Raw genomic sequence first — 18,758 nt, 5'->3', positions numbered from 1 at the left:
GGGTTGACTTATTTTTTTGTTGATTGTCTAGACTTGAGAAAATGATGGTGCAAATGTTAACAGAGATTAAACATAAGAGTATATTGTGTCTGTAGCCATCACATTGTGAATAGCACAAAACATTGAGAGAATTTTCTTTCAGGATTCCAAAACTATTATCTGTTTCAGCAAAGAAGTTACTTTCATCTTACTCATTATCATAAACAAAAATATCAACCCATATTCATGTCAGAATAATGCTCAGAGCTGGGATACAACTCCATTTGTCAAATCGTGGTTGAATTGTAACCACAGATGGGCTATCGACATGCGATTTTGACAAAAATCAATAAAAGCATTCTATGAGAAGCAATTGGCTGCATGGAATTTACAATAAAGTGTATTGTATATCTCATTATTATTTGTAAATTTTGTGATATACATTCTTCTTTTCAGTTAAATATTTACCAATGCACCACTGAATATATAATACTGAAGACATTAAATATTATTTAGTAAGACCGCCGAGAAATATGGGGAAGTGTTTGCAAAGCATAAAATTGAATTGATCTTATAAATATGTAAAATAAATACATAAAGAAAGTAAGGTTAATGTGTAGATGAAAGGAGAGTTTTGTGAGAAGGGTAGATGATATACAATTAATATACAGTACAAGATGGTAAATGTGAAAAATAGAAATAGAAAATAACAAAAGCCTGTTATGTCCTAAAAGAGTATGTGTAGTGTTTCTATGTGCCAAACTTATAAAATATTTTGGAGAGAAAGGGGAAGATGTGTTGTCATAAACACAATTCTATCGAGATCTATAGAAGGTTCTTTTGCTTCCATCACAGTGAACGTGGTTTTGTATTTTTAACTTCTGTTTCTAGAACTATAAGACAGTGTATTTCTGGCCTTTCTTTTTATCTAATAGCAGAATATTATATTGCCTTATCTTTTCCTCATAAATTTTCATTTCCCTTAAATTTTAGTACACACATTGAAAGATTAGAATTTATCTCTTCAAAGTCAAAAGAGAGTCTTTAGGAGAAGCAAATTTTTCTCAAAACAATCATAAAAACAAACAAACAAAATACCCTGTGGGCAGGCAATTCTGTGACTAAGAATATTTCTGAAAAGTAAGCCTGCTTTTCCCCAGGAATGTATGAGAAAATCTTCCCTCAAATTTCAAGCACAACCAAGTTGCTTCCCAAATTGGCCATTTGCACTCCAGGCTAATGCTGAAAGTGCACAGAATCATCTGAGTAATTCAATTGCAGGCAGAATCGATGTAAGTGCGAACACTGCCCTGGTCAAAGGTTGGCCCTTAGGCTGCAACTTAAATCAATTTTGGGTAAGCTAAGTTTGATTACATTTTCAGTGATGAAGCTTTCAAAAGCAATTTTGAGCTTCCTTTTCAGAGGCTGTTTGGTTCTCTCCCTAATCTATCCCCCTGGTTAGAGAAGCACCTATCTTCGTCTCTGTTTTGGTGATCATTAGGTCCAGGAGTTGAGGAAAAATGGGAGAAAGAAAGAGAAAAAAAGAGGAAATGATCCAGAAAGTAGAAAATAAGTAGCAGATGACAGTCTATCACTAATAAAATGTGAATAAGTAACGTTATCTTTTTAAAAAGTTTATGATGATAAGAATAAGAAGGAGAAAAAATCGGGGAGTATGCTAACAAGGGGAAAATAAGGAAATAACAGAGGGAAGATTGTTATGATGGTGATGTGTGGCAGTCTAAGACTATCTTGGCATATGAGACGCGTTCTTTCAGGTGCTGCTGGCAGGAGGGATGTTGAGGAAATACAGGTGGTTCGGAAGCATGAAACAAAATGGGTGTAAGAAATGATGTCAAATATGGATTCCAACAGGCAATATACTAGCTTGAGAGAAATAAACCTTTCAATTTATCTTTTTCCAGCAGAGTTAAGCCTGCAGAGTTGTTGTGCATCCACAGCTTATGCAGGTCTTCCTGAAAATGTGTTCACATCATGAAATAGTTTGACTATAGATATGATCTACAGATGGGTAAGCATATTATTATATCACAAACTACAGTGCTCCCAAGAAGTTATGATTTTTTTGAGAAAATACAAATTTCCTTACAGGTATGACCACTAATTCTTAAAATGTAGGCTACTATCCTGCCAGTTTTAGGATAATACGTTGCTACATCTTGTCTTATGAAGTGTTTTAGAAAACTCGTGATTCCTTCTAAGTGGATTGAGTGGTGACTCTAATGGATCTTTGACAAGAATTATGATCTGCTTCACTAATTAGGCTGCTCCACAGATGCACTAATTGGATTGATTTGAAAAATCAAAGAAAGGAAACCGAAGAGCATGCGACTAACCAATATCACATTTTAGAGCTGCATAACTTGTTACTTCTTTGCCTGTTGAAACAGAAAGCTTGGAAAAGGATAAAATCGGAAAAATCCAACCTACTAAAAGTTTCTGGCCATGCCACAGGTGAAATAATATTTCCATGCAAGCAAGTCTTGCTTAATTTATTCAAATCTTACTTAAGTATATACTGGGGAGATACCTATTGTTTGTCCCTGGAGAGAAATCCCAATTGAATTATATTTATAAGTAAGGAAACTCAGTCCATGCTGAATAGATACACTTAATGAGAACAGGCCTTTTCAGTCCCTTCCCCAGCAGTTTTATGGCTACTAAAACAGAATTTATAGCGCTTTCAAGAAGTGTGGCCCATTGAAATATCATTGCTTTCACAATTAATTCTTCATCCTTTTTCCTTTATCTGAAACATCAAAACAAAATAGTAGCCAGCTTCACCTTAGATTTTCTTTTGGTGGTGTATTCTATTAATTATGCTTCACATTGCCTGAGGAAAAGTGGGAAGTCTAGTAATACGGAATGCAGCACTTCATAATAATCCTTTTCTTCATACCATATCCCTGGATCTTATACTGGCGGTCACATTTAAATTTTTCAGAAAAAGAAACCACAGCACAGAAGTGGAGGTGGAAGAGTAGCTCAGACTGCTATCCTATCACGTGCTCAAACCATTAGAACCTTCAAAGCTACTTAGAGTTACAGAGAAAACAGTGCATGCTGGGTAAATATTGCCTAAGAGACTTAGAAATAACGGGAGGGAAATCTCTCACAGAATCTCCAATATGCCCTGTTGGGGAAAGACTATGAAAGGTGCTATTGAAGATAAAGGCTGGTAATGCGTTTTCTTTAGCTGGAAACGTTGGCATGTTTTCATTTTTACAAAGTCTTAATAGCCACAACTCCCATATATACAGGGTCACATTTTGGCCTAATTTGTTACAGGGTTAGAGCTTTGTGAAATAAAATAGCAAGCAAGAAGGTCTATTTTAGTGCCTTTTCATAGGTTATTGGCCAACAGAATTGAAACTGTGAACATAAAGGAAATTTCCCTGGAGAGTAAAATTCTTTGTGGAGATGACAAAATGATTAGGCCAGGAGTGCTCTAGAGCTAAACTTTATGGAAACTCACCACAGAGCAAAACACATTAAAATACAATTTTTTCTGTCAATAAAAAATAATTTTGAGTTCCATGACAAAAATGAACAGAGGGGAAAAATATTGGCAGCATTTCTACTTTGTTGAGTAAGTACTGTTTTTTAATAACAACATAAAAATACAACCTTAAAAACATATACAGATTTCTTAGAATCTTAAAGCATTACAGCTGAAAAAGAACTTGGAGATTAATTATTCTTTTTTTTTTTTTTTCCTGAGGCAGTTTCACCCTGAGCTAACATCTGTTGCCCATCTTCCTCTTTTTGTATGAGAGTTGCTGCCACAGCATGGCCACTGGCAGATGAGTGGTGTAGTTCTGTGGCTGGGAACCAAATCTGTGCCGCAGAAGTGGAGCGTGCTGAACTTAACCACTAGGCTACTGGTGCTGGCCCAGGAGGTTAATTATTCTGTTCTCCTCATTTTATAGATGAGGAAACTGAGGCCAGAGAGTTAAGTGTTAGACCTAAGGACCTTTCCAAGTAAAGGCCAGAACTTAAATATTCTTAGGCTAGGGCTTTTAATAAAATTTTATGGTTAAATTTGAAGCTCCTTTTGATAGTTCTACATCTTTTTGGTACCTGATTCCTACAAGCCTGCTGGATTTCAAGGCTGATCAATTACAAGAGCAAATATGAAAGCTCCCTTCTCCCTTTGGCATTTACTGACCCTTAATCTGCTATCAGGATGTATGTGCAGTCTCAGTAACTTGAGGATGCAACTGTCAAATTGCCTCTTAACCTGAGAGAAACACATCAGTAAAATAATTAATCTTGTACAACCCTCTCTATCAACCTGACCACTTTTTTTTCCATCATTACAAGTGAATGCTTATGTGCATGGCTGATTTAATTAATAATCTAATAAAAAGACAATATCATAGTGATATACGTAAGTGCATTAGTAAATGAATCAAAGAACCAGTGCTGTTCTTAGAAATTCAGTTAATTCTCTGAAACTCTATGACTTTTTGACAGCCCTTGGGGTCACTATGCTATGTGATACAGAGGCAAAAGACAGGATTTTCCAGGTTTACCTCCAAATCAACCAAACTAACTCCAATTTTATCTTTGTTATCTATTAAGAGTTTGCATAATGTTTTATTTGGGGGAAATAATGGAATCTATTGCTTAAAAGAGTATGGAAAAAAATGGACTCAGTAATATCTGAGACCTACTCCGGCTCTAAAGCCCGTCAGTTGACATGGGTAACTAGAGCTCTGTTAGCATTTGTATTTGGTTCTCATTAGTGGGAACTAGGTGAGCCGGAGCACCACAGGTCCCAACAGTTATTCTGACTGCTTCAACCTGCTGGGGATCGTCTCTCATGAATGGCACTGAATGAGCATTCTGTGTCTAACTTCTCGAGGATACACAGGTTCTAGGTATAAGGTCGTGGAGGAAAAAGCCCTCTTGCTTCTCATACCCCATTTCAGCAAGTTTGTATGCATCCAATATTTGTGTGATGATTATGTCTGTGTATTTCTGTTTACTATAGTGCCACGTCGTAGGCCAATTTAGCCACATCAAAATCTACCTACAACTGCAAACATCATTTTTGTCAAATATTTATGACTAGAGCATCCAGGAAAGGCTCCCATTAACATCTTAAAGCTGTGAGGATAAAGCAAGTTGGCTCACACAGCACGCTGTCTGCAATAATCACCAAGTCTAAATTTATTACTGCCTCTTTCAACCAAAATGAAAACCCTCTCCCTTTTAAGTTGCAGGAGGGGAGATCAATTTCAATCTAAAATATAAATCATTCAAATTTGTGGTATCATCTTTCTCATGGAATCAGGGTTTATTATAATAGGCAAAAGTAACAGAGAGCCCATACAGTTGCTTACTGGCATGTGGGAACATTTGAAGCAAGCAGAGGGCTGAAATATTACTTGCAAGGGCACAGCTGGTTCCATATTCAACAAATCAGTCAAAAAATAATGTTTGCCTGCATCAGTCAGATCTAAACAGGGAAAAAAATGTTATGTTACCCACATTCTTACTATCTCCAATAGCCTCTTCCATTCTCCTTTTGGATACCAGCTACTCTTTTTTTTTATCTCAAAGAGGAGGTGTCCATCAAATTAAAGAGACTGAGAGGAAATGTTCTCTAACATGAGAGGAGATATTACAGAAAGTTAAATAGCACTGATTGTATAAAGCATTTACAATTGGAACTTCATTATTGTCTCCACAGGCTTGCTACGGCAGAGAAAAGACAAAATTTTGGTGGGTCCTTTGAATATTTTATGTGTAATATTTCTGAGACAAATGCTTTATTTGAATAAATGCATGCATTTGTGTGTATGTATGTGCACGCAAGCACATGTGTGCACACACACACACAAGAAAACAAAGAGAGAAGTCCCTATACCTTCATTAGGACTTCTATTCTAGCAAAAGATTTGATACCACACTTTTGGGAATACATTAAGGGGAGTTTGACATCCACACACTATAGCAATATTATTGTTATCCATTGAGGACTGCAAGCGAATATAGTTAATATGAAAGCTTGAATTGTCCCAAGTATTTTCATATATTAGGTCTCTAGAGAAGGCTGTGTTAAACTGAAGCTATGTGAATTTTAAGCACTTTGTTTATGTATCGAAGATTTCTTCCTTCTTAACTGATTCTCTTTCCTTATTTCCCTTTAGACTGTGAGTCTTTCAACACACGTTCTATAATAAATATCTGTTCTATTGTGAAAGTGGGAAACGAAGCATAGGCAACATGTTTTACTTACAGAAATGAAACGCCTTCTATTGGTTATTAAATTACTGATCAAATGATGGTGTACATTTGATGAATTGGACCCATAGATGGCAGGATGGGATCATTCAGTTCACATTCTTTAAAGAGAAGACTTAGAGGAATCATCTTTTTCAGTTGCTCATGTTCAGGAAGTAAAAAATACAGTCGAAAAATAATAATAAAATTCCAAATAATTCTGAATCTCCAACTTTTTACTTAATAAGGAATTTTGCTATGAATAGTTGGCACCCTGTCATCCATTATTAATTTTGTTAAAGCACTTCTTCCCGAGGCTGATCTACAGTGATCTGCAGAATATTCTCTCTCTGTCTCTTTCACAAAGAGACGACTTTAACGTAGGCATATTGCAGAAATTTCCTGGCAGATAATCTAGGGGATGAGGGATTCATTGAATACTAGCATTCCTGTAGTTTTTCCACGCTTACTTGAGAAAGTACGTTCTCTTCACCTGAAGTAATTCTATTGGTGAAATTACTAACATCTGTACGTAGAATTACAGTAACTCTCACAACTGCAGTCTAAAGCCCACAGGCCATGGAAGGCAAAAGGGTTTAATGTGACTTCATATTCAATCAAGGCCCTTTCTTGTCTCTCTGGGACCTAAGACAGATGTGAGCAAAGACGCAAACAAACTGAGGGTGAGAGGTGTTTGCAGAAAAGCAGGAGGCGTGGGGAGTGTACCTCACCAGAGCCTGGGGTGCTGCATCTTTGCTGGTTAGTGAGCTGTTGATACACATACGGCCATTGGGCCTATTATTCAGAAAAGAGGCCCAAATCAGACCAGCTGCCAAGGCATCAGGCAGATCAGCCTGTGTTCTTCCTTTCATAGCCCAGCCTATGCAAAGAGTGGTTTACTACCCAAGTCTCTGCTTCCTCATTTACCTGTTTAACCTTAATCCACAGCAACATGGCTTCCAACCCCAGTTTCTTACAGAAACTGCTTTGGCAAAGATCCCCGATAACTGCCAATTGTCAGAGACAGTGGTTGATTTTCAGACCTTCTCTGACCTGATGTAGCATCGGACACTGCTGACCTTCCCTCTTCTTGAATGGGTCTCCTCCTGGGGCCTCCATGGCACTGATCCTCCTTTGGCATCTCCGTCCACACTGAATGTGCATGCTTCTACAGGATGCTTCTCTTCCTCTGAGCACTCCTCCATGCTAATTTTACTTGGATTTCAGTCCTTACTCATCTTTTCACTCTATGTGGCCTTCATAAGAAATCTTATTTACTCTCATGGCTGAAACTACTGACTCCATTCTGACAACTTCCAAATCATATCTCCATTCTGGACTTTATATTCAGCTAGCTACTGGGCATTGCTTCCAAGTGAAATTGAACTCATGTCTAAAATCAAACTCATTTCTCGTCTTTCAATCTCCACCTTCTCCCCAAATCTAAAAGTGCTCATCCTCCTCTCATGTTCTTATCTTGGTTAAAGTCACCCAAACTAAACGTTGAGAGCTCATCAGATTCCTACAATTCCCTTCTCATTCTCTCCATATTTGGTCATTAACTCTTATCTCCTAATTATCTCTCAACTCTCTGGTCTCTGCTACACTTTTTGTGCAATTATCTTCTCTCAAGTCTAATACCTGGGTTTAGCCCTCCACATTGCCTAAGAACATCTTTCAGAAACAAAATCTGTTTATACCTTGTCTTTATTAACATTCTTCAATGGCTCTCCCAAACCAGAAAAAGTCCAAACTCATTCGCAGCTCTTCCTGTCCTAATTGCACCAATTTGTCCATCCTCATCTCTCAACAATCTCTTCTCCCACCTTTCACTCTAACCATATTAAAATACTATCATGTCTTCAAATATATCAGATTGTTTCATTCTGTCATATCTTTATGTAAGCTGTTCCATACTACAGTCTCTCTCTCTCTCTCATCACCATTCCCACACACAGGCTAAACCCAATCACATCCTTCGTTCAAGGGTCACCTCTGCTCTAGCCTGCGCTGAGTCATTGAGACTGAGTTGATCATTCTCTCATTGTGCCATTGTACATTGTGCTCATGATTGTTGTTGAATGAACCCTGAAAAGTTCTGCCTCTGAAAATGAGACAGTGAGGGCTAAAATGGTATTTTGAGTTATATCTTAGTTGTAATTCATGTAGTGATATTACCTATTCTAGATGACAGGCTTCCATTGCCCTTGAGACTGGATTAACAGCCTGTTCTCTGCCCTAGCATGCTACCATTGACTATACTGCATTACAGTTGTCAATTTCCTGTCCCTCTCCTCTCATTCACCTGAGAACATTTTGAGGATGAGGTTCCAGTTCTATTAATCCTTTTCTTTCCAACATCTAGCACAGTGCTTTGTACACTGTAGGCAGTCAACATATATATTTGAAGAATGAATGTTGCTGTTGAATAAATTATCTGAACCTCAAAATAGAACAATCTTTTTAGTTCTGCCTTTACTTTGCATCTCCTAGATGTCTGAACTTCTACTCTGAAAACATCAGATTTAATCTGGAATTAGTGCCACAAATTCTGGTTCATGCACTGAGAAGGGATGAGCTGAACTTGTGAGCTAGAGTTGGGACATTATTTGAAATTTGCACACCTTCTCCTTGGCTTGCCAATGACAGTTTACCATCTACATCCTCAGAAAGGTACTGGGCAGTCAGTCATCAAATTTGGTCAGCCATCTATGTATAGTTTTTTGAAACGAATTGAAGTGAGTGTTCTTAGGGGATATGATACAATCACAATGGCCAACATTTATTGAATGCTTACTTTGATCCAGGCTGAGTGATAAGTGCTTTACATGCACAATCCCATGTAATTTTTATCTTGTCGATGGAAGCTATTATTGCCCTCATCTTGTAAATGAATTGACTGAGGCATCTAAGTAACTTACTCAAAGTCACTCATAATTGATATGTGGTAAAACTGGGGTTCACACCAAGGCCTGCTTGACTCTCTTTCTGTGAAACACACACAGACACACACATTTACACACCAAAAAGTGTGGCATTCTGTTTTGGATTGTCTTAGTTATGGCAAAGCTCTAAACCACAGCTTCTTGCCTTTTTTCTGCTGATACGGAAAGAGTAGGTTACTACAAACCAGAAAAAGATTGTAATAGTCTCAGGATTTATCCTAAATAATTATGGAGATGGGGAGCTGATTCCCAGTGGCTAAAGCTTTGTTAGAATGCTATTATCAACCAGTTTGAGTGTTGGCTATTATATAAGCACTATGCTAAGTAACTCACATTTCCAGTTACCCTGTCTTTGAGGGTAGTAACTCTTGAGGCCTACACATCACGAAAGCATGAACCTTTTCTTATCCATGGCGTGTTCCCAATATCGCCACGTGCACAGGTGGCAGATTCTTTGGAGTTTACTTCCTTTCTCCTGGATGAGAAGATGGGCAAGTTACCTTTACATACTCCCTTAGCTGTATGAAGGCTGAGCTTTAATAACAGATTTTTAAAAATTCTTTAGCAGGTCACAGGCCGATATTAGATTGGCTTAGAATTGGCTTCTAGTCTGGATCAGTTTAGAGGTTGAGGACCCTCTCATTCATAAACCTTGTGAATATGTGACAGGCATTCTTATCAAGGGACATATCATTCTCTCTCCAGCTAGCATTATATAAACTTTAAGAAAGCTGCCTTTTCCCATAAATAGTTTGCAGATTCACAATGGCTGTGTTGGATGACTGTATCATTCAAAGGAGATTTAAAATTCCATATAAATATGTGTTTAAATGTCCTTGAGTCTCATTTTTGTATAAGCTTCCAGTCAAACACTGACCCCATTCATCTTTCATACACTTAAATTTGATATCTGGTACATGTGGCTTGTATCTAAATATTTATTTAAAAAAAGAATTTTTATATATTAAAAAAATAGTGTTCAAAATTCTTAAAGAAAAGTTGATAAAACCACAAGAATGACAAATATGTTATATGTAGAGGTTTATCTTTCAACTGATACAATTTATTTCCTGCTCCTTCGATGGTTTTATGTTCATGGTGAGAGATAGTGAAAGGCAGGAATTAAAAGCTTGGGCTCTGAAGCTGGACTGTCAGATTTTTGCTTTGTCACTTATTAACCATTTGACTTTGGGCAATCTTTTTTTTTTCCCCCTGATTTTTTATCTCCCCAAATCCCCCCAGTACATAGTTGCAGGTCCTTCTAGTTGTGGCATGGGCAATCTTTTAATCTCTTTTTGTCTTAGTTTCTTCACCTGTAAGAAGGGAATTATAGAATTTACCTTTTTGGATTGTGTGAGAATTAAATGAGTAGATTTATATAAAGAGATTAGAATAGGGTCTGGTCTATAGCAAGCCCACAAAAAATGTTATTTTTAATCACTGTGATATTGTCTTGTATATCTAGAGATTACAAATACACATTCTATAGCAAAAACTCAGTTCATTGACTCATTTATTCATTATCCATTCAATCACTTATTTGATGTTTAACTAATTCATTTATTCACTAAAGATTTACTGATTGCCTACTAAATAGCACGCACTGTGCTTGGTTATATGGGAAATAAAATAATCAGATATTGATCCTGTATTCTCAAGAAACAATTTTATCAAGAGATAAAAATATGTATAAAAATAATTATGGTACAAAATAGAAATGTGTGGTGCAATAAGAGCTTCAGATGAGGTCATATACAAGAGTTCTGAATATCCAGACATTTCTTCAAACTTCTAGGGCTATATTCATGATTACAGACAAGATTTGCATATTATGTCTTTATTAACAAATTAATCAGATTGCACTTGTATTTCCTAACACCTCTACGTACAAGAAGCCACTGGCAAAGGGAGATCATTAGAGGCCATTCTGAAGATACCACATTTAGAAACCTTTTCGGCACTGCACTATTTCCAGATGATTGTGTTAAGGTTGCCAGAGTAAAACAAACACTTAAATAAGTGACATTTGTTCCTAATTTGTTGCATTCATTAATGCTTCAGTTTTGAAAGTCAGAATGTGATTTAGAAATTTAAATAGCAAAGAGTTAGTGTGTTATTAAGCCTTACATTTTTCTTTACTTTGCCTTTTTAATCCATTTATTCTTTCAGGTTCTTGAATATTTAAACCATTTAAAATATTAATAACATATCAAAGAAGTATCAATATTTACATTAAATTGGAATTCATGCTGCTCTATAATATTTTCAATGGTTTATATTATTCATAATTACACTACACAAATCATCCTCATGGAAGAAACTTAAGCAAGTATACTATACTATGGCTATTGCATGGCAGGAATGTTTTTTTTCAAAGTGGAGATGCTAAGAAATATTAGGTAATATTAAGCTGGAATAATAAATGATGTGATGTTTTAAAAGTATATAGAGAACAAATCATTTTTAAATGATTATTTTCTATTAACAACAAACTGATATATTTTATTTAACATCAGAGGATCTTAAATCATGGTAACTCAGAGTTCATAAATCATGAAACTTATTATAGTATAGTTTTAAGCAGTAAGAGTATTATATATCCCATCGCCATTTCTTCAAAATGGAAATGATCATGTCTGCAATGAACTACATAATATTTGCATTTTTCAGAGACAGCTTCCTATCACGGGATGATAACACGAATATACATATGTCAGGTTATTATACAAACAGTAACTATAAAAGATAAGGATGATTCAGATAACTTTGTGGAAATGAAAAGACAACGTATTCTCTATAGTCTTCTTTGAACATTTTGAGAAACACTCCATGTCAAATCAGGGATATTTTATGGTTATAACAATTCGTTGGTTACTCAGCTTCTCAAAAAGCACTAAAACTAACCGTAGGAGAAGACATTAGCCTAGCTTTCTCTCTCTTCCACTAATCCTTGTGTTGCTCTTCTTTTTTAATTTCTAGTTTCTAGGAACTAAGATACATTAAAAATATTGTATTTACTTCAGTAAAACCTTGTTGTATTTAAAAATACAGTTTGTAGTAAAAACGTGATCTATATGGATAAAATATTTTGTCCATGATCATTTACTTACTATTTCATTTTGTTTGTGGCATGTGAGATTCTCACTATTCCAAGATGAATATCTAAAGTAAACCAACCAAGAGTAAATTCGATCCAAATTAATCTATACTTAAAGATAGTATAACACATTTTTAAAAACAAAACAAAATAAAAACAAACAAAACCCACCAAACCCACTGTCTTCAGTCAGAAGACATTTTTCAGTGGGTCTTATTATTTATGTAATTTTTTCCCCTCTTCTCAGTTCTAAGACATTTTTCTGAACACATGTAGATTTCTTAGGGATTATAAAATTCTCAAAAATCCATATTATTTTGGGGCCAATTGTCCTCTGTGTAAAGAACATGTCACATCAGGCTGAGTTTTAAAATGAACATAGTCCATTCCTAGGTTTTCTCTCTTCTGCTGGATAGGAGCCGAGAAGCTCCTGGAAACATTTTGGCAACACTGTGTTACTTACGGTTGAGAGGCAGGCTCGCATTGGTCGTGCCGAGCTTGTTGGCAGCCACACAAGTATAGTTGCCGAAGTGCTCCTGGGTCACATTGGTAACTGTGAGAATGGATCTTGTGCTAAAATTTTGAATTATAATTCCTTGTTGGCCATTGAAGAGCCTAGAAAACAAAATAAACTCTAGGTAAGTATGTATCATGAATATCATTTTCATTTTTATCTTAGATGGGGTTGTTATGGCAACCCATAGACAGTTTTGACTACACTGGTGTTAGCGTATAATGTGACAATGATGTAATTATACTTCCCTTACATTAGTAGATATTGGGGAGGAGAGGTTGCATGACAGCCACAGAGTATTCCTATGGGATTATTTGCACTATATAACAAACTGAGCTTAGATATCCACACGTCCTATGCATATATTGATTTGTATTTTAGAAAACTGAACACACTACAGCAAAAGCATCTCATCTGTTAGTCAAGAAAGAGTAAAAGGAATTAAATATAATGATTCCATTAAAAATACAAACTGATGGTACTGGCCCTGTGGCCAAGTGGTTAAGGTCACGCACTCTGCTTGGGCAGCCCAGGGTTTCACCAGTGTGGATCCTGGGCGTGGACCTAGCATGGCTCATCAAGCCATGCTGAGGTGGCCTCCCACATAGAAGAACTAGAAGGACCTACAACTAGAATATACAACTATGCACTGGGGGGCTTTGGGGAGAAGAAAAAGAGGAAGACTGGCTGAGATAGCTCAGGGCCAATCTTTAAAAAAATACAAACTGATGGTTTCTAAGAAGCTGGCTAGGATAGGGCTAGGCCGTTTCACATGATATTATTGTATGACTCCCATGAAAGTTAACCCTATGACTGTGATGGGGTAATTCTGAGTCCAGGTTCAACACCACTTTACTGCTGCTATGTACAATCCAGACAGATGACTTGCTGTTAAATCTAGGAAAAGGCAAAATTATAGTATTGAGGCTCGCATTTAATGTAGAGTCTTGTCTTTGTCACATTTTAGGAATGTATCTGGGAAAGTCCTTTAACCTTTCTGGGCCTCAATATAGGATTCAATTTTTCCTGATTCCACTCTGACTACCCAACATTCTCTCTCCAGACTTACCAGCAGAAGTCCTCACTCTTAAACAGGCTGGCAAAGTTTTACCATTTTCAGACCTTGACATGCCCACTCCTGCTTCACTCTTTTCCTGAATCCGCATTCAGTGCTCATTATCCCATTTTATCTTTGCCAGCCAGATCCTTCCCTCCTCACTTAGGTCTGACCTAAGTCCTCTCTCTCTTTCTCTAACGCTTCTTAAATCACTCTGGTTTCTCTCTCTCTGCAATTTTCTCTCCAAATTTTTGTGGGATTTACAAAACAAAAACCACATTTTTGCATTGTTCCCTCTAGCAGTTTCCATGCATATAAGTCTCTTTCACCCAAACAAATTGAATTGTTTTAAATTCCTCCAAAGGCAGAGCCATATGGACATACTTTGCTTTATATTTGAGTCCTACGTAGCACTTAATAGTGGCATCCTACCTATATAATAAATAGTTTATAGGTCAATGGAGTCCAGGTGACAGCCCTGCAACACAGAGATTGGTAAGCTCCATTCAGTGGCCCCTTAAAGAAATTCTTTCTCTGAGTATGAATTCTCCTATAGTGAGGATGCCAACCAGACAACAACTCCTTTCTAACTAACCCCGAAATTTATTGGGAAAAAGGTGTGCTGATTACAATATGGGCTATGTAAGCTCATAGCCCAAATGGCATGTTAGTTTTTCCTCTTTAATGTGTTCAAGTTTAGTACTAAATATTTCTTTAATCATGAAGATGCTAATAAATGGCATTCCCCTGAGAGTTTAGGCTGAACTCCTTTGCATTAGGTTATGTGACTTGCATCCGAATTGAGATAAAAAATACTGCAGTTAAATGCAGATTAAAATAAGCAGCCCTGCTTGATTACTCTGGGAATTACTTATGTTTCATGTAATAGCTGAATTTGGCTGATCCAAAACTCAAACTTTAATCAGATTAATAAAACTTTGAGTTGAATAAACATTGGAAAACTTTAACTTGAGCAATAAACCTAATGATCTCCCACTCTGACACAAGAAAGCATGGCATAAAATATCAAAGATATGGTAGTTTTTACTCCTCTGTCTCATATTGCAAATTTGTCAATGTTGATGCTAAAATCCCATAGTGATTATTGCATATTTTTATGCATCACATTACTAACTTTATTTTTAAGCAATTACTATATGTTATATATAAAAATTCAGTTTCATTATTCTGAGAGCTTGAGCATTATGACTCAAATCAATTCACCCATGTCTATGCCACAGACACATTCTCCAGAGGACGGAGAAACTCTCTAGACTATAAATCCCCGTTGTGTCCCATCTACCAAAACAAAGATACATTTTGCTGCTGAAGGTTTGAGAAAAAATTAGCCAGGGTCTTCATTTGGGGAGAAAACGTTAAGGAAGTATATTTAGTTACTTCACAGCACTGTTTGCTTATGTTTCTTATGGTTGTCTTTCTAAGTTTGCTTCCAATTCTCTGTTCTTTAATGTATCTGAAGGCAAAGCCCCAGATGTTGCTAAATCATGCAGCGTATCCATGCTCTGTATGCGTAGGCCCATTTTTGGCCTCTGGCCAACAGTGCTATGTGCATCCTTCCCAAAGTGGCACATTAGCAGCAGCAAGCCCTGCTGCTCTGATCAGCCTGGTAGGTGATTATGGCCAGTAAAAAAGAAAAGTATCTTCCCTGGGGGGGATTTTCTACCCTCTAGAGAAAGCTACCTCTCTTAGATTACTGAGAACTCTAAAGCTTACTTTCCTCTATAGTTGGGAGTTTTAGAACTGCTGACTCCTCAAACACCATTTAAAATCTGTCTCCACCTGGTGGATGCCTGGGGTAGCCTTTCCAAAGCTTAAGGGACAGTGACTTCTGAGATGGTATATATCTCGGGAGGGTATACTTCTGCAAATTTCCTGCAAGGATCCTCGCAAGTGGGTGCTTTCTCAGCTATTCAAATCAATTCTGAAAATAGTCATTAAATTGCTACAAAGATGAGCTCTATGCTAGGTGATTAGAGACTAGGCTGGGCAACACATGATCTGTGAAGATCTTTGAAGGCCTTTGAAGAGGCCAAAGAACAGAATCAGACATATGAGCAGGTGTTTACAACAAAGGCTATTTTAGTCACCATGGGGACCCTGTTATGATGAATACATTTTAGTTACTGGATAGAGAAATTTGAGCCACACTTAGAAGTCCCATCATGTACAGTCCTAATGTAATTTCACTCCTTGACTAAAAACAAATGCTAAAAGAGCTCTTTAATTGGTAATTGATGGCACTTTTTTTAATCTATGAAACAGATTTATTCCAAAATGGTTGAGCATAATTATATTTTCTGTAAAGAGACTCATTGTTTTTCCTAATCAATAAAAAACATATATTTGACAAATTAAATTGTTATTCTGTGTTAAAGAAAATCCTTGATAGGCTTCAAGCATGTACATATTGCCAGTTCAAAGAATGGCCTTGGTCCTACTGGATTTTTCATATCCATCTCAGACTTGTTTAAAATCAGACTTCCTTGCATCAGTGCTGTGAAATTTGAAAGAGACAACTCAAGCAATAGTTCACAGCACACCTTGCAATAAAACCAGAGAACTAAATCCAGAATATTGCCTTATTTAGAGTTCTTTCTCTCTTTTGCCTAAATACTTAGGCAAAGTTCTCTCCTTTACCTAAATCCTTAGACAAGTTCTTTTAGAACTTGAAAGAGTTCATTCTTGTATTGACTTAGACTATAGAATGAGAGATGTTTTCCTATAGTCCCTCCATTCAAAAAGAGAGAAACTAATCTTGTTGAACTAGGGGTTAAATATGGCATTCTTTTCCTCAGTAGTAGATCAGTAGCATATGGTGCTTGCCTAGAAATGCCTGGCCACTTCTATTTTTTGCATTTTTACCATTCAGCAGACCCCATGGCTATAAGATCCTTCTATTACTATGAACCCTACTGTTCTCTACTCTCTGCCACCAATAAGAGTTTGTTCCATACTTCTATGATCTGAATGTTTGTGCCCTCCCAAAATCCATATGTTGAAATCCTAACTCCCAAAGATGATTGTATTAATAGGTGGCATCTTTGGGAAGTACTTAAAATTCATGAAGGTGGAACTCTCATGAATAGGATTAAGGTCTTATAAAAAGAAGTTCCAGAGAGATTCTTAGCCCCTTCTACCATAGGAGGGTATAATAAGTATGTGAACTAGAAGAGGGCCCTCACCCTCATGCTGGCACCCTGAGTGGACTTCCAGCTTCCAGATCTTGGACTTCCAGCCTGTGAGATACATTTCTGTTGTTTATAAGCTACCTAGTCAGTGGTATTTTGTTATAGCAGCCCAAAAGGACGAAGACATGTGCCCAGGGCTATTGTCCTCACTCTTCTTTCTCCTCCTGTTTGCTAATGCCTCATAAATCTGTGAACTGCAGGCTAGTTGCTTTGCCAGCAGATGCTGCCAGCTCATAAGTGACAAAGTCTGACCAACTAACTAGTTATGAGTTAGAATAGCTCTTTATATTTTCAAGTTTCAGTTAGAAGTAGCACATGGAAAGCATGCTAATAGTAACCAGGAATACTTATATTTCTGATTCATGAAATGTTCACAAACTTAACAACCATAATCTCTCTCAGACAGTAGCTATCTAGGATGGCCAGAAGATTCCATAGCAACATCACAACAGTAAAACTGACCACACAGCCATTGGCACTTATTGTTGAGATTGCAAAAATAAATGGAGCAGCTACACCAGACGTCATTCATTTCATGTACGAGTGCGTTTCAGCCTCACTACATATTTTGGACCTATTGTTTACTATCTGCCTTTCCAAGTCAGAAGTAACAGTAAATACTTCCAGAGAAACAAAACTTTCAGGTGAAAATAGTCATAGAAAGACTTCATTGCTAATATAGGAGACACATAAGAGTGTATCAGACAAAAACATTTAATATTAAAATAATTTGGAATAGGGGTTGAGAAAGGCATCCTCAAATGATGGTAGATCTTTTATCAGACTAGAATTACAAAAGAATATGATAATATATCATGTTATATAACTAGATAAGATTAATATGGTCTTTGGGTGTTAGTATAGCAGAGATGGAAGACAGTAGGGGAAGGAAGGGAGTTCTTGAGTCATAAGAGTTTTATTTACAAAGAAAAGTAACATTACCTCTGACAATAAATTGCAGGCTTGTGGAGTTTCAAGAGATAGCTTGAGCTAAAGACAGAACTCAAGAAAAGAGCTTTAGAAAAAGTCATGGGTGATGTTAGAACGCTGACGCAGTCTTAAAGGAAATGAAGTTTTATTTGGTCATCAAATGATGATTAAATGCCTCCTAAGATTGAGGCATTGATTTGGCGATCAAAGAAAAAAAGACAAATATGACACAGTTACTATCTAACACACCTTAGCTACACCTGAAAATCTGGAGATGACATATAGGTTCTTGCACAATACATCTCATAATGCCTCACTCAATGATAAAGAGTTCCAGCTTAAATATATTTTGGTTCTGAATCATGGCTGTGTTTCTAGTCTTTTCAATGCAAGCAGGCATGCTTTATGCGTGTGAAAAATGTTAGCTGTTCTCAACACATTTATGACTGAAGTAATCTAACATTAAAAATTTCAACATTGTACGAGAAAAGTTTGGTATTAAGAGTGTGAGAAACTGTCATTCAGCAAACATTTAAACATTTTCAAAAGTATATCAACTAATCTTCAGAGTAACTGTAGGAGGTAAGCGCGATTAGTTCCATTTTACAGATGAGCAAAAACGAAGTTTAGAAAGATTAAGTTATTTTGTATTCTACCATCTGATAAGTGATAAAGCCAAAATTCAAATCCAGGTCTTCTGACTCTTGGTACCCTCCCAAAGTAAGAACTGGTATTCAAATCACCAAGTAGAATCCAGGATATTGTATTTGAGTTT

At 36.7% G+C, this 18,758-nt stretch overlaps 1 protein-coding gene across 2 annotated transcripts in view; it reads right to left on the bottom strand.

Moving 5' to 3' along the window:
- NEGR1 (neuronal growth regulator 1) overlaps window positions 1-18,758 on the bottom strand; it is an 817,593-nt gene that overhangs the window by 155,853 nt on the left and 642,982 nt on the right. For both annotated transcript variants that reach the window (XM_070266222.1, NM_001145864.2), the window contains 1 exon segment: window positions 12,737-12,888. In XM_070266222.1, coding sequence (XP_070122323.1) covers window positions 12,737-12,888 — 152 coding nt within the window.

Source organism: Equus caballus, chromosome 5, assembly GCF_041296265.1.
Source record: "Equus caballus isolate H_3958 breed thoroughbred chromosome 5, TB-T2T, whole genome shotgun sequence".
NCBI lineage: Eukaryota > Metazoa > Chordata > Mammalia > Perissodactyla > Equidae > Equus > Equus caballus.
Note: the sequence above shows the minus strand (reverse complement) of the source record. Positions and strands in the feature narration are given on the sequence as shown.